Here is a 16,468-nt window from a genome sequence, read left to right on the forward strand (position 1 = left end):
CAGCAGCGGAGCGGCGGCCCCGAAGCCGCGGTGAGTGTCGCGGGGCGCGGGCAGGGGCCGTCCGGCGGGGCCGGGGAGGTGGGGCGGGGACCGGGGGCGGTGGCGAATGTGTACCGGGAGCGGTGGGGCCGGGACCGGGGGCGGCGGGGAATGTGTGCTGGGAGCGGTGGGGATGGGGCCGGGAGCGGTGGGGATGGGGTCCGGAGCGGTGGGGCTGTGTACCGGGGTGCCAGCGTTGGCTCCTGGAGCAGCGGGGATGGGGCAGGGGCCGGGGGGATCCCCCCCCCATCACTTCCTGCCCGGAACGGGGCTCTGCTCCCCGGGCTCAGCTCCCGCCCAGCCCCAGAAATACCAAATAAATACTTAGAGACGGGCAGGTCAGCGGTGCCACGTATGCAGCTCCTGAACAACCCACCTGTGTCCTGCACCCCTTCCCCAGGTTGCCTGCGCACCCCCGGAGAGCCCCGCTCGAGGGTCCGCACCCCCCGCTGCCGTGGTGCATCCCCGGCCTCTTTGCCGACGTTATTTTGTCTGTCTGGAGCGCGGGAGGTGAAGAGCGTTGGGTAGGGACAGGGTGAAGTCAGAAAAGTCCCTAAGCAACTCGTAACTGGTTTGTGAGTCGGGGTTTTTTACTTAGAGCTGCACTTGCCATCCAGCTGCTCTTCTCTGGGTGACCACCGGCACCCGCTCGGCTTTGGTTGCTCTCGCTTCTGATTTGAGCACAAACGGATCCGTGGGCTTTGCAGCTCGTCACAGCCTGTGACAGCCGTGAAGAACCTTCGCGACGGTCCTGCTGTTTACAGGGGCCTGGGGGTTTTACCTTGAAGGGGCTTTTCCCCTCTATGCAAACAAGGAGCGTTTTGGGGTTTCCCTACTCATCATGGGCAGTGGCACACCCCCTCTTCCTGTTCTTCTTGCCATGCCCCAGCAGATGTGAGACCGAGAGCAGAGCTCGACGTTGCTCAGAAAGGTTTCGTACTTGCTAATGTGATATTTAATCTTTCAAAGCTGTGGGATGACTTATAATAGGATGATTTGCATCTGGGTGGGGTTTTTTTTTGTTATATCCAGGAAGACCAAAGATTGTTCTGTATAATTTTGCAGTAAAGAACTTTATGAAAGAGCCCACAGTGTTTCCAGGTGCCTGGCACAGGAAAGGACCTTGGTCTTTGCAAATCACACATCCCTTTTGTTGTTCCCATCCAAGGTCTGTTGTCACAACATCTCTGCCATTAGCTGGGCTCAGGGCCAGGACGTGGCACCCTTCTGCAGGAGCTGGCATTGCCTCGTGCCTTTGGAGACGTGCCTCCAGGTAAACGTGGGGTCCGAGCAGCCCCAGCCCCATCCCACCTGCGCTCAGATAACCCCAGCCCGAGGCCTCCCCCACCTCCCTTTTGCCAGGGACTGATAGAGCCGGTGCCTCCTCTGTCCCCATCGTCTCTCCTGTCCCCACATGGCTGCGTGGGCGAAGCGATAAGGGCAGAGCTAACGGCCAAGGGCCGCCGTGTCTGCACCAGCCCCCAGCCAGCTGCCAACACCTGGAGGAGGAGGAGGAGGCAGTTCCAATAGCAGCGGAGCATTCCTTTGGCCCCCCTGATTTATGTCCTCAGCAGCCCTCGAGCCTGGCAGGGCTGTGCAGCACTGGGAACAACCCTTTTCCAAACACAGACCTTGTTTGTTTGGGTTTGGTAGGTCCATAATGAGCTCTTTCTTTGCAGCTGATGAAGCAGCTAATGCACATTCTATTCCCATGAAAGGCTGGATGAGGGGCCAAAGTGCCTCTTTGATGAGTCTCCCAAGTGGTGTATGGATGCTGTTCTCTTCAAGAGGCAAAACAGTCCATGTGAGTGCAGCAGATCTAACCCCCTCCTCCACCTGGGCATCTCCTTACCAAAGGCTCTTACTCATTCCCCAGCTATGTATCTGGGGAGTCCTGGTCTGCTGGTGGAGGGGAGAAAGGAGGAGGAGGAGAAGGAAGAGGAAGAGGGATTAGTATTCCAAAAGAGCCGCAGCACTTGGAGCAGGAGGTGTGGGATGTGCCCTCCTTCCAAACACTCTCCATCTCCCGGGCTAAGCATTATTCCTGCTCCGTAGGCACAGGGAGAAGCTGTCATACCCAGCTGTGCTGGGTGGGAGGATGGTCATTTCCGCATCTATTTGGATTTCCTTGGATACAGGAAATCCTCCATCGCTAAAGAACATAAATGCTTTTCCTGCAGCTTTTCTTACATCCTTAAACCAGCCCTGTATCTGTAAAAAAAAACATGTTTGTCATTTCCCTGTAAAGCCACAGCCTGTTCCTGCCCAGACCTCAGAGATCAAGAGGATACGGGAGAACACAGCCGAAAAAAGCAGCTCAGTTTAGCACCACAAGCCCCACGTCTCAAACCCTCCTCCAGGACCTCAGGCATTTTGCGAAGGGAAAGGAGACACAGTCTCCTCCTTCCCCTCCACTTCTAATTAGACCTGTGGGTTAACGAGCAGATAAAATCCAGTTGTGAGGAAATCCTACAACAGAAATGACAGGATTTTCCATGTTCTCCGCTAGCCTAGAAGGGCCCAACAAGGAGGTCGTGTGAGACATGGAAGTGCTCAGATAACCAGCTTGCTGCCCGTTAATGTGGCTTTGCAGCGTGCCGCAGCCGCTCCGTCCCGATAACGGCCGTTTTTAACCGCACGGAAGCTGAATCACCCGTAACTCGGGCACTTTTCCCCAGAACCTTATGCCCCCGTTTCCTTCAGCAGGGCAGAGCGCAGGGATGTGCAGCTGGCCAGGCACAACCTACCACGGCTGTTTTCTCTTCCCTTGGGTTTTGGGGTGTTTTTTTTCTCTTCCCCTTCTTGGCGTGGGGGGGCTGGGCTGGGGGTGCTCTTTGGCCGGGTCCAGGAGAGGATTCTGGGCACGGCCGCACACGTGGGCAGCTCCACGGTGGAACTGGTTTCCCTTTCAGACACTGCTTTGCTCTTTGCTGGGTTTTCCAGAGGAAAGCTGGATGCTGCCACAAGATAAGCCTTAAACACATCTCCTCCCCTCTGCATCCCTTAGCAACCACCAGCCTTGGGCTGTTTATGGAATAAATGTCTCTCTAAAACGGACCACCCTGACCTTTGCTGGTCCCAGCGGAGACTCTGATCACAGGGCGGTGAAAAACCAGGGCTGAAAAAATGGTCCCACTGTCTGCTTTCCCACACACCCCCACCCTCACCCTTGCACCAGGGCCTTGCAACGCCCAGCTGGGAATGCAATCCCTGTTTTCCAAACGCCAGACTTCCAGCCTGGTTCTGCAAACCAGCTCCCAGCGCTGTTCCACCCACGGCAAAGCGCGTTGGAGGCCGGCTGGTCATTCTCCAGCCCTCTCCCGTCGGTGCCATGTGTGTTACAGCTCTGGAGTGAGGAAACCGAGGCAAAAGGTCTCTAAAAAAAAAAAAAAAAATTGGAGAAGGCCGAAAGAACAGCAGCCAAAGCGATGGAGAGCTTGTGAGGTGAGGCTGGAAAGTGTGGGAGCCTTCAGATTGGAGAGGAGGGCACGGGAAAGGGGTGGGATGGAGGTTTCTGACGGTGATCATAGAATCATAGAATCATAGAATGGTTAGGGCTGGAAGGGACCTTCAAAGGTCATCTAGTCCAACCCCCCTGCAAGGAACAGGGATATCTCCAACTAGATCAGGTTGCTCAGGGCCTCATCCAACCTGGCCTTGAACGTCTCCAGGGATGGAGCATCCACCACCTCTCTGGGCAACCTGTTCCAGTGTTCTACAACTCTTATGGTAAAAAATTTTTTCCTAATATCCAACCTGAATCTACCTCCCTCTATTTTAAAACCATTACCCCTTGTCCTATCACAACTGGCCCTCCTGAACAGCCTCTCCCCATCTTTCCTGTAGGCCCCCTTGAGATACTGGAAGACCGCTATAAGGTCACCCCGGAGCCTCCTCTTCTCCAGGCTGAACAGCCCCAACTGTTTCAGCCTGTCCTCATAGGAAAGGTGCTCCAGCCCTCTTATCATCTTCGTGGCCCTCCTCTGGGTCCATGTCCTTCTTATGTTGGGGACTCCAGAACTGGGAGTTCATCACTCCAGAACTGGGAGTTCTGGAGTGATGCGTCAGGCAGACGCGGAGCCCACAGTCGCTCCGTGCCGCAGGACAAGGGTCAGGGCTGCGTGGGGCAGCGGCGAGATGGTTAAACGTGAGAAGAGCAGTACTGGTGTGGCTGGGCGGGGGTGAGCGTGCCCCTCCTCCTCCCCTGGAGGCTGCGGAGGGGGTTGCTGGGCACAAACGGCAATTTCGCGGCCAACGGCTGCAGAAAGGAACCGGGAAGGCAGGATGCGGGGCTGCACCTGCCCGCACTGCACAGCGGCAGCGCGCACCGAGGGGGCCGGGCGCGCTCGTCCCCCCGACGGCTGCTGCGCCCCTGCTGCTCTCGGCGCGGTCTGGGACCAGCGCTCTTGGCTTCTGGGAAGGCTCTTTTAACCGCCGTGGCAAACTGGTGCTGAGCACAGATACGGCCGTGACGGTTTCCCTGCGCCGTTAGAAGCAGCAAGGACTTGCAGCAACCCCCAGTTCGGGCTGCGCCCCCAGTGCTGGGGGGACACGCGGAGCAGGTCGGGGGCTCCCCCATCCCCACACTGAGCACCTTCCCCGACCCCTGATGCTGACGGTGCTTCTCACGGTGTCCTTCGCAGGCCGGTCCATCATGCCTGGAGCAGCTGTCCGGAGCGCACGTGGCCGCAGGAGGAGCTCACCCCTCGTGCTGCTCTGAAGGAGCCCACGGGGTGTTACCATGTTGGCATGGCTGCGGGCGGCCGTCATGGACTGTGAGTACGACTGGCGCGGAGCACGTGCTCGCGGCGTGCCCGTCCTCTCCTCGTGTCTCCACTCTGGGCCGCGGCAGCGTGGGTGAAGGCTCGTGCCCGCGGAGCCATCCTGGCAGTGCCTCCCTCCTCCTGGTGCCACGGCACCGCCGTATCCAGGTGCCACCGCGTCCCCGCGGCTCTGCTCCCCCCCATGCCAGCAGATCGGTGCCCTGGGAGCCTCTTCTCCATCCCCTGGCCATGGGCAACCCCTTCCTCAGCCTTCCCCCAGCCTCTTCCCTCTTTGCTTAGATGAGCTTCGCTTTCCACGTCTGTTCCTCGCGCTTGCTCCTTCTTCAGCAGCCGGCGTAACCTTTCCAAGGTGCCAAACGCGGATCCAGGACCCCTCTTCTGGCAGATTTGGGGGCTGGAGGTGTCGGACGTGACTTCCCAGTCGCTGAGCCCTTTTCCTGCACCTGGGTTTTGGGCAGCCGAGGGGTCAGTTTCAGGGGTTTGCAGACTGACCCCCCCATTAGCTTCGTTCCCCCCTGGAGAAATCATAAAACGTTTTCCAGACACGGGCCCATTTAGGCTCATTTTCGTGTTAAAAGCAGCTGTTGCATCACTCAGAGGTGTGGACACAGGATGAATAAGCACCTTCTGGATGCATGAGGTGGCTCAGCCCACAGAGAAGCGGGAGCATCAGTTGCGCAGGGTGTGACATCCTCTTGTGAGGATGATGAGGCCGAGGCTGAAGGCACCTGCAGGTTTTCACAGCGCTCACAAAGGGCAGCTCTCAGGCACCAGTTATTTAGCAGCTGGGACCACCTAGTCCCAACAAAGTGCGTTTCAGAGCTTGTTTTCCAAGCAATGCTCTTCCATCCGGTGCCGACGGAGCAGCTGGAGCTGATTGTGGTCCCCGTCGGCAACTCCTGGTGTGTGGAAATCCCCAAAACCTCCAGATTCTCATCTCTTTCTTTTCAAAGGGCAAGGAATTGTTTTGGCTGGCTAAGAATTGTTTATATAACACACCAACGAAAACATTATTGTATTTATCTTGGCAAAGGTGGAAGGAAATGAGACACATGGCACAACACGCTTCAGGAACTCCATTGGTAGCTTGTGCCGAAAAAAAAAGAAAAAAAAGGGATGTACAAGCAGATTAAATTGCTCTTTGGCCTTTGCTTTAAAACTAACCCATCCTGCTCTGCCATCTCTCCTGTTTCCAGGCCTGCTGCTGCTTTCACACGTGTCCTCCATGGGGGTGGCAGTCACGGAGAGAAGGTTTGCAGCTGAAGGGTCCTCCGTCCTGATGGACGCACCTGACATCAAGAACGTAAACTTCACCGAGTGGGAATACATCAGAAACGGCACCTCCGAGGTCATCCTGCAGTGCTACGCGGGCCACCAGCAGCCCACCGTGTACGCCGCCTACCAGGGCAGAGTGGATTTCTACCCGGAGAACGGCTCCCTTCTCCTGCAGGGGCTGCGAGAGGCGGACAGCGGCATCTATAAGGCGACGGTTGACCTGATGCGCAACAAAGCCAGGACGACCTTCCTGGAAGTTCTCAGTAAGTGGAATGGGTGGAGAGGATGGCTTTCTCAGGCAAAGCTTGGCCAGGCAGTGCAGCAGACAGGTCCTCAAGATGGCAATCAGGACAGTCGGAGAATCAGAGCATACCTTGAGCTGGAAGGGACCCTCGAGGATCACGGAGTCCAACTCCCTGCCCCTCACAGGGCTACCTAACACTGAACCATATGACTAAGAGTGTTGTCCAGATGCTTCTTGATCTCTGACAGGTTTGGTGCCATCACTGCTTCCCTGGGGAGCCTGTTCCAGGGACCGACCACCCTCTCAGTGAAGAACCTTTTCCTCATGTCCAATCTGAACTTCCCTTGCCGCAGCCTCATCCCGTTTCCTCGTGTCCTATCACTGGTCACCAGAGAGCAGAGATCAGCACCTGCCTCTCTGCTGTCCACCTTGAGGAAGTTGTAGACTATGATGTGATCACCCCTCAGTGATGAGGTCATCCCTCAGTGATGAGGTCACCTCTCAGCTTTCTCTTCTCCAGGCTGAACAAGCCAAGTGACCTCAGTCACTCGTCCTAAGTCTTGCCATCAAGACATTTCACCATCTTCGTTGCCCTTCTTTGGACAAACTGTCATAGTTTGATGTCCTTGTGTTGAGGAGCCCCAAACAGCACACAGTGCTCGAGATGGGGCCGCACCAGTGCAGTGTAGAGTGGGACAATCACCCCCTTGACCAGCTAGTGATTCTGTGCTTGATGCACCCAAGGACACAGCTGGCCCTTTTGGCTGCCAGAGCACACTGTAGACTCCTGTTCAACTTGCCATCAACCCAGACCTTCAGATCCCTTTCCACAGGGCTGCTCTGCAGCCTCTCATCCCCCAGTTTGTCCATATAACCAAGATTACCCCATCCCACGTGGACAATCTGGCACTTGCTCTTGTTGAATTTCATTCAGTTGGTGATTGCCCAGCTCTCTGCTCCACACTAAGCCTAAAACTGAGCCCTGGGAACCACACTGGTGACTGGCCCCCAGCCTGATGTCACCCCATTTGCTCTAACTCTTTAAGCCCAACCCATCAACCAATTGCTCACCCAACGTATTACGGTCTTGTCTCCTGTGACATCCATCACAGAAGGGTGCTGTGAGGGGCAGTAGCAAAAGCTTTCCTAAAATAATTAAACCCCCACATTTACTGGCTTCCCTTAGTCAACCAGATGGGTGACCTAATTTCCTAAAAGTTAGTCAAGCAGGACTTTCCCCTCATGAACCCATGTGGGCTGTGACTGATGACTGCGTTGTTGCTCAAGCGTTTTTCAACAACTCCCAGAATAACCTTCTCCATAATTTTGCCAGGCCTTGAAGTGAGACTGACAGGTCTGTAATTACCGGGGTCTTCCTTCTCACCCTTCTTGAAAACTGGGACAACGTTTGCTGACTTCCAGCTGACTGGGACCTCTCCAGATTCCCAGGACCATTGAAAAATAATGGAGAGAGGTCCTGTGGTAACATCAGCCACCCCTGTCGGTACCCTGGGATGAATCCCATCGGGCTTAGGTGCATCCAGCTGGAGCAGCAAGACTTGGGGTAGAGGAGACTTGAAAGACACAGGCTGGAGACCCTAAAAGAGTCGCTGAGAAATGCCAGAGGGTTTTTGGCAGCCGAGTCTGGCTGTGGGTTGAGGTCGTGGATGGGACATCAGGCTGCACGGTGCCTTCATCCCAGAGTGATAGAAACGGGGGGCACCTTCTGCCTTAACCTTTATCTCATTGTGTGGTCATGGGCAGCCGCCTGCGTATGGCACAAAGTCCCCTCAAGGGCAGGGAGCTGAACCTGGTGGATGTCGCCCAGTTTGGAGGTGTGGAGCTGCAGACCTCCTGCTCCCGGGGTGTGACCATGCTGCTCTCTGCTTTGCAGAGCCCGTGCCCCAGCCCAAGCTCCGGCGCAGTTCCAACCTGGCGGGTTCACCCATCGAGCTGCTCTGCATGCTGCCGGAGGGCACGGTGGCCTCCATCTCCTGGAAGAAGGAGGGACGTCCAATTCCCCCAGAAAAGTGCTATCATCTGCCCTTTGAGAACATCACCGTGCTGCAGATAAGGAGCGGGGAGAAGTTGGACTGCGGCTCCTTCTCCTGCAACGTCAGCAACGAGATCAGCTGGAAGGAGGCAGCTCTGAACTTGACAGTGACAGGTGAGCCTCGGCGCGCCCGGCGCTTGGCCGTGCCATCGCAGGTCCAACCGGCGGGGTGCAACTGCCTCTCGGGGACTTTCTTGAGCGAGGAAGACCCAGGACTCGTCCCTGGAGTTTTCCAGTGCTCTGTGGGGCGTGTTTTGGGGTGGTCCCCAGCATGGGTTCCCCCCGGCTCTGCCTTCGCAGGTCTCACTCCTCGTCTACGCCACGTGCAGAGGTTGGCCATCGTCGCGCTGATGTTCGTCACCGTCTCCGCCGTCGGCTTCATCATTGCGCCCTGTCGGCTGAGGGAGCGCCGCTTCGGTGAGTGCCAGGGCTGCGCCCCAGCACCCAAACTACACCCTTCTCTCCCCGCCGTGGGCAGGGTGGCTGGCAGAAAGCCTCAGCCGAGCTCCTTCTCCGCTGTCGTCCTGATTCACTTGGGTAGCGGGAGGAGACGCGCTCAGCTCGTGCGTTTCTCCTTATACCTCTGCATCTTGCGCAGAAAATAAAACCCTCCAGAAGCAGCTGATCCCAAATGGCTTTGAGAGAGATGGAGCCAAAAATACGACAGTACCACACGTACGGGTCGTTGCTCTCCTGCTCCTCGGGCATCCTGGGGAAGAAATAAAAAGTGCAGGACACAGAAGGCTGCGTGGGAAGAGCCTGCCTGCCTGGAGCAAGCCAAAGACCACGTCTCGTGGGTTTTGGTGACTGAGCACACCGGTGTTTGGGCCATGGTGTTGGATCCGTGCCCGAGGGGCGTACGGGTTAATGTGGGCGCCTCTGCAGCAACCTATAGATTGACTAATAGAACACAAACCTGATGACTGGTGCTTGTGGCAAGAGCTTTCCCCCGTGAAATGGGTCTCCAGAGGAAACCCAGCACTTGTCTGGTCATTATGGGAGGCAAAAATTCAGGCAGAAGTGTTGTGAAGTGTCTCACTAGATGGAACTGGTGTCTGGTTGCGTGTGGAACAACCTCGAATCGGGCTGGTCTCTCCTGGTTCTTCCTGAAGTCAAAGCAAGCCCTTGAAAGTTCTGCAGGTTTTCTTTCCAGGCTTTCTAAACCTCAGGGATTCAGTTATTTACAACAAAAAGCTGTACTTGTTTATCTTCCCTTTGCAGACTGCACCCACCCCTTCCTGTGTGGTAACCAGTATGTTTGCCTTCTTTCCCAGGAGACGAAGCACAGAAACACGTCGTCGTGTCTGCTCACGGGCTGCTGTGTATCTCCTCTCTCCTCCTGCTTGCCACCTCCATCACCTGGATGTGGGAAGAAGGTAGGATTCGTTTAACCTGGTTTGTTCTTGATTGCTTTGGTGTCTCATCTTTCTTTCCCCCCCCAGGTCTTTCCAGTAGCATCTTTGATGCAGATGTGTTTGATTTGGAGAGGCCGAAGTTCGATCACTGCGCTGTAGCCTGCGGGCTGCTCTTTCTCCGCTCTTCTCGAACCGAAGGGCTACGTTTGGCCCTTTGCGCTCTTCGGGTGCCACTACCCCTTCTCCAGGGCTTCTCAAAAACCCAAAGCAGTTCAGAAACCACTTCCAGCAGCCCGTAAGGGACCATGGGTGACAAACACAAAGCTCAGCTGTTCTAAAACAGCTCTATGTGCACATTTATAATAAACAGCGCTTGCTACCAGCTGCCAGGGTAAAAACTGTCCTCACCTGTAGGGTACAGTCCCCCGGCCAGCAGCGCCGAGCCAGTCCCGCTCCCAGACCCATCCCTGGGACACGGGACCCTCTGTGGCTGCACGGGGTGCCAGATCCTGGGCGCAGGGTTGCCACAGGCCACCTTCCCTTGCCTCGTTCTCAGATGCCTCTGCCACCGGTTTCCATCTCACCTCCTGGTTTACTTCTCTTCCCGCAGGTCTTTCCGTGGCCTTCGTCTTGCTCGGGCTGTTCTTCGGTGCCGCGGCCATAGGAGCTGTGCAGGTGGCCGGAGCAGTGAGGAGACCGACAGCTCTCAGCTGCTTCGAAACCAGAACGTGTGAGTTGCTGTTGATCTAAACCTCCGCTGGAGAAGGCGTGAGAAGAGCCCAGGAGTGAACTCCTCGGGTTTTCCCTCCCAGGAGGGAGTGGAGGCTTGGCACGCTGCTGTCCGGAGACGTTGCCCACACCGTGCTCACCCTCCCACCGAAGCCCAGCTCCCCCGCATGCCAGCCAGCATTCCTCACGCGTTGTCCTCTCATCCTTCAGCAATTTTTCCTTCTCCCAGGGCACCATGTCATCCGGAGCCTCACAGCCCCCACAACACTGGTCGTCAACTTGCTTTTCGCCGTCCTCTTGCTCCACAACATCCAGCAGCTCCATGGTAAGGGGTGGCCCGGGTTTGCGCCAGTCGGACCCTCACTCGCCTTCCTCCTGGGGAGCAGTGGGGTATCTGGGGGGAGGTTGGCTTCACACGGGGCAGAGAGGGTCCGTAGGTGGCTTTGCATGGCTGGTCTTGCATGAAACCTTGTTGGAGTTGACGTGGTCATGGCAGCTTTGCGCTGAGCGGGGAGGTTGTAGCTCATATGTGGCAAAACAAGGTTCGCCCGTGATTTCACACACAGGGACCCCCCTTTCCGTCGCACAGGAAGACCCTGGATTCAATTCATGGCACCCAAATGTTCAAGAAGTGGGGTGCTGGCCAAAGGAGCAGCTGCTGACAAGTTCTCCCTTTCTCTTTGGCAGAGCGAGGCTGCTCGGAGGCCGTGGATCAGCCGTTGGTAGTCAGCTGCATCATTGCCGCTGCGGCAATCGTAACGTTGCTGCTCCTCTTCCTCCTGCGGTGTGAGTAGCTCCGCGGTTTCCCTCCAGCAACTGTAAGGAGCTTGAGCTGGTTTTGGCTGGGACAGAGGTCGTTTTTCTTTTCAGCAGCTGGAAGAGCTCTGTGTTCTGGTTTCAGCTCTGTGTTCAAGGGTTTGTTATGAGAAGAATGTTGATAACGAACGGATGTTTATAGTTGGTGCTGAGACATCCAGGAGTTACCAACTTCTCGTGGTTTGCCCATGTGCAGGAGCACGACAGGCTGGGGGGGAGCGTGGCTGGGACGGAGGGGCCACAACTGCCCTGAGGATCTGAACTTGGGCTTAGGATTGAGGGGCAAATTGGCCAACATGCGATGTCATGCCCGGTATATAGACAAGGGTTGACTGGCAAGAAGGGCTTTCGCTCTTCCAGGGGCTCTCGCTCCCGGAGTTCTCTCTCCCTCTCTCCTTTTGGGCCTCTCACTCGTCCAGGACTGCGGTGTCGGGACTTATCTGCTTCAGGATCATGAGCCAGGACGGGGTGGGGGTTGGTCACTGGGTGATGAGCAATTACACTGTGCATCACTTGTTTGTATGTATTATTATCATATTTTTTTCTATTATTATTACTAAATTGTTCTTATCTCAACCCACGAGTCTCCTTCCCTTTTCCCTTTAATCCTCTTCCCCATTCCCTGGGGCTGGGGGGGGTGACTGAGCGGTTGGGTGGCGTTTGGTTGCCAGCCGGGCTAAGCCACGCCAGAGCTGCTCAGCCACGGACCCCCCGGCCCCGCTCACACCCTCCCTGGCAGCAGGTCTGCTGTCCAGCCTCCCCCTGTGTGGGCTGTGGGCCGCTGGGCACCCCGGTGGGTGCCCCAAAACTGCAGGATCAGCCTTCAGTCATGTCACATGGAGCATCTCGGGGAGCTGGTAGGAAGGAGGGTTGGTTGGGAACCCAAGAGTTACTTGGCCTTTCCTTTATTCCCAGATCACAGGAACAGGAGGAAAAAGATGATGAGGATGGAGAAGGAGCATGCCGTCCGGAGCACCCAAGTCACAGCCACCTTGGTAACTCGGCTGGTTCCCCACTATTGCAAATCCTTATTATTTAATGATGAATATTTAATTCATAATGAACAGTTAGATCATAATAACAAGGAAGCATCTGCCTGCAGAACGCTCTGGGCTTTGTCCTCACCCCAGGGCAGTCAGGGAGCCTGCGGGCACCTCGGTCCGTGGGACCCCAGGGGTCACTGCCACGTCCTGGGGAGCTTCCCTGGGTTTGGGGGGTGCAGCGGGCAATGCCGAGTGCCGCCGTTTCACCGGCACGTGCTCGGCTACCCAGCAAAGCATCTTGGTGTTCCCAGTACACCAGTTCCCAGGGCTACTGTGGTCTGATTTGGGAAAAACCAGAGTCTTCCACACCACCTAACCCAAAAGGGCTACAAATAAGACACAGGTCTGTTACTCTGGCACTGGCACAGGTTGCCCAGAGAAGCTGTGGCTGCCCCACCCCTGGCAGTGTTCAAGGCCAGGTTGGATGAGGCTTTGAGCAACCTGGTGTAGTGGAGGGTGTCCCTGCCATGGCAGGGGGGTTGGAACTGGATAGTCTTGAAGGTCCCTCCCAACCCAACCCATTCCATGATTCGATGATACTCCCAACATCACCAGTACCTGCAGCCTTCCGTGCTCGCTTCACTCTTGCCCCAGTCTCCGGGGCCGGTTTAAGGGATCAGGATGTTTAAGAGGACAGCAACAGCACTGCGTGCCAGGGGGATGCTCGTCCCAGGGCTGGCACAGCCTGTCCCCCCAGCAGCATGGTTGACTATGGGATGCTTCACAGCATGGCTGGAGAGCTCCCAGTCTCTTCCGTGCCACCAAAGGACATGGTCCCTGTGTTTTCAGCAGGTGGTGGAAGAAACCCAAGGACAGAAGCAAGAAGAGGAGTAAAGGGTTGTCCCTCTGCCAGCTGGGGACCTGAGCCCACCCGCCGCGGGCAGCCGGGCAAGAGCCCTGAGGAGAAGCGAAGCTTCCGTAAGCTCTGCCCCTGCCCCAGCACCGCCGAGGCACGGCTGTCGGCGAAAGCCTTGCCACCCGGGCCACCGAGCAGTAGCTCCAAGTGACAACTTGTGGGATACTCCCCACCCGCTTTCCCTGCCCGCTCTTCATAAAACCTGGGTGGAAATAAAAATAAAACCAGGAAATACTAATCACTGCCCTCGCCAATGCCGGTCATCAACCAGGCACGGGCGGCATTTCCACGAGCCAGAAATGGACTCGGACTCCAAGCTGAAAGTTAACCAGCCTCAGTAACACCGACACACCCTGTGCCTTCTTTTTTTAAAAAATATTAATGAGTCACGAAAAAAGAAAAAAAAAAAAAAAACCAAACCACCAAAAAGACACGTAAATGTCCATCGAGGGAGCAAAATGATGCTCTGGAGTGTTTTGAGAAATTTGATCCAGTTCTCTCAACCGGAATGCATTGCTGCTCTTAATTGGTGTGGACAACTCCAGAAGAGCACATTAACTGCCAGCTTTGGCCGCTGGCCCGGTTGATACCTGTTCGGGTGCTGTGCCAGCTTCTGCCCCTGCCTCTGCCTCTGCCCCTGCCTCTGCCGCTTTCGCCTGCCCCGCTTTGGCTCACCAGGAAAGGCAGCTCCATCAGCATCCCCGTGTACCTTCGGGGTGGGATTTTTAGTGTATTTCAAAGCATCCCTCTAGATCAGCCTGAGCCCATTTCCCTTCCACGGGACCCTTAACTGACCCTGCACTCGTGCCCCGGCCTTCAGCACTTTCCTTTGCAGGTTCCAGCACTGGAGGTGAAGTTGCAGTAAGTTCTGCCAAGGTCCTTTTCTTCATTCCCTGCGCTGGGTTTACGTGATGGGGAGGGGCTGCAGAGATGGCCCCTGTAAGAAGCTGCGAGAAGCTTCCCCAGCTCCAAAACCGATCGGACCAGCCTCTGACCAGGCCAGACCCCCATCCCCTCAGGCCACCACCTCTGCGAATGCCCTATTTAAGATGGGGGCAAAGAAGCCCCAGACTCCCCTGCGGCCCATGGTGATGGTACCAATGGAATATTAAACACAGTCCTTCCTAAAGCTGTTTCAGTCTTTGCAACTAGTTGTGTCCTGAAGTGAACTTCGCTGTAGAACAAGCACCTACTGACCCAAATGACCACCTGAGGCCCCGTGCGTGCCCAGGATAGCTCTGCAATGCCCCCAAATGGAGGAGATGGGTGGGATTTCGTGTGGCAGATGTACCCTGCAAATCTCACCGTATAAATACATACAGTTTCCTGTACAATGTTGCACTCGATTTGGGAATTTTCCTCAAATAAAGCGATGTCTTCTTTCTAAACGTAGTCTCTTTGTCTGTGTTTCGGGAGTTACAGTGGGACAATAACAGTTAGGCAGCAGGCGGCCCCCACTGCCACCCGTGGAGATAGAACAGTGGGGCAGAGACCCACCCGCGGCCCATGGAGATCCCCACGCTGGGGCAGAGGTGCCTGTGCCCAAGGGAGGTCATAAATTGTCTCCGTGGGAAGGACCCCACACTGCTGGAGACGGACAACGAGGCAGAGATGCATCTGAAGCCCTTGGAGGACCCCACGCCGGAGCGGGTGGCTGCACCCTAAGAAGCCATGACTCTGTGGGAAAAGCACATACCAGAGCAATGTGACGGGTAAGGATTGCATCCCGCGGGAAGGACTCACCTGGGAGAAGTCTGTGGACTGTCCCGTGAGGAGAGGATCCACCAGAGCAGGGGAAAAGAGTGTCAGGAGTCCTCCTCCTTTGAGAAAGGAGTGGCAGAAACGTGTGATGAACTGATCTTCAACCCCCACATTCCCCGCCCCCCTGCACTGCTGGGGGAGGAGGTACAGCTGGGAAGAAGGGAGGGGTGAGGGGAGTGTTTTAAGATCTGGCTTTGCTTCTTGTTATCCTCTCAAGTAACTTAATAAATTAAATTGATTTGTCCCCAAGCTGAGTCTGTTTTGCCCAGGACCATGGCTGGTGGGTGCTCCCTCCCTGTTCCTATCTCGACCCTTTTGTGACATTTTCCTCCTCTCCACCCCAGCGAGCAACCTGGTGGCTTCGCTGCCAGCTGGGCTAAACCACACCAGTCCCCCTCGGACACGGTGTCAGCTCTACGACACATTCATCACGGCTTCCTCACCCACCACCACCTCCCTCCACCTCCCCGCTCCAAGCCCTGCTTCCCCACCCGAACTCCGGCTGGCCGAGCACCCACAGCCCGGCTGAATCCCCACCGAGCCGTCCTGGCAGGATGCCATGGGGGTATCTTCCCACGTTCACTTACCCTTCTGGTGCGCCGGGACACCCCTCGTCCCCACGGGCACACACCAGGCTGGGTTCGGGGTGTCCCTGCTCGCCAGGGGAGGAACAGCCCTCTCCCCCGCTGGCTTTGGGTGCAAGGGACCAATTCCCACCAGCAACAAACCTGGAACAGCCCGAGAGACCCTCGATAACACCGAAACAAGAAACACCGACAACAAACGCATCATCTGAAAGGGGGAAATCAGTCAAAAAAGGTGAAAAAGTCAGGGAAAGCAGGAATTGGTGAGAGGCTTTGGCTGCTTCAGCTGGAGGGATAGAGAAACAGTCCGGGAAAGCAAAAATCGTCCTGAGAAAGACGGAAATCATCATCTCTGGGCTGTTGCCGGTGAAACAGAACCATCTGCTCCCAACGGCGGTGTCCTACGCCCCCTCATGTCACTACGGTGCAAAAATCATTCCCTTGCTACCCAAAACGAAGCCTCTCCCTGCGGGAATGTCTCTGCCCGAGACGGGACCGGCCGGGTCCCTGGCACGGGGGTGCCTGCCCGAAGCCGGGTCCTTGGCACGGATCATCCATGCAGGGAGACTTTGTCCATCACCAACCAGCCTCGCTCCTGGGAGCGGTTTGGTGAGTGTTATCCCAGTAAATGTCAAATAATTCATATATACAGATGTTTGTGCAAGAAATCAATCACAGATAGACATACTTCTAATATCGATACTTAGATATCAATAACATTAACATCAAATATCAACAAACATCAATACTTGCTGCTTTACTAGTGGTTATTTTGGTAGTAGCTTGAAATACACACAAATCCTTGCTTTTCTGGGAGGAGATGGATGCTGGCAACACCCCTCCCGCAGGCACATCCCGGCACATCCGATGTGTTCCGGCGTACGACCGCAGCGACCTGCTCGCTCAGGGCACGTTTAAACTCGCCGGGT

At 56.0% G+C, this 16,468-nt stretch overlaps 1 protein-coding gene across 3 annotated transcripts; it reads left to right on the plus strand.

Moving 5' to 3' along the window:
- Positions 1 to 14,420, plus strand: LOC147527941 (uncharacterized). 3 transcript variants are annotated; one of them, XM_086619635.1, is made up of 11 exons: positions 1 to 30; positions 4,683 to 4,814; positions 6,020 to 6,361; positions 8,237 to 8,509; positions 8,696 to 8,812; positions 9,670 to 9,771; positions 10,361 to 10,480; positions 10,709 to 10,804; positions 11,167 to 11,265; positions 12,211 to 12,290; positions 13,128 to 14,420. In XM_086619635.1, the coding sequence occupies exons 2-11, from the start codon at positions 4,781 to 4,783 to the stop codon at positions 13,170 to 13,172; spliced, it is 1,308 nt and encodes a 435-aa protein (XP_086475761.1). In that variant the 5' UTR covers positions 1 to 30; positions 4,683 to 4,780; the 3' UTR covers positions 13,173 to 14,420. The 3 variants fall into 3 exon arrangements, with proteins under 3 accessions (XP_086475761.1, XP_086475762.1, XP_086475763.1); XM_086619636.1 differs by lacking the exon at positions 1 to 30 and adding an exon at positions 1,276 to 1,312; XM_086619637.1 differs by lacking the exon at positions 1 to 30 and adding an exon at positions 1,276 to 1,312 and having other exon boundaries at positions 13,131 to 14,420.
- Positions 14,421 to 16,468: the final 2,048 nt, after the last annotated feature.

The sequence above is a fragment of the Tauraco erythrolophus genome, chromosome 13 (genome assembly GCF_009769465.1).
Source record: "Tauraco erythrolophus isolate bTauEry1 chromosome 13, bTauEry1.pri, whole genome shotgun sequence".
NCBI classification, from domain to species: Eukaryota; Metazoa; Chordata; class Aves; order Musophagiformes; family Musophagidae; genus Tauraco; species Tauraco erythrolophus.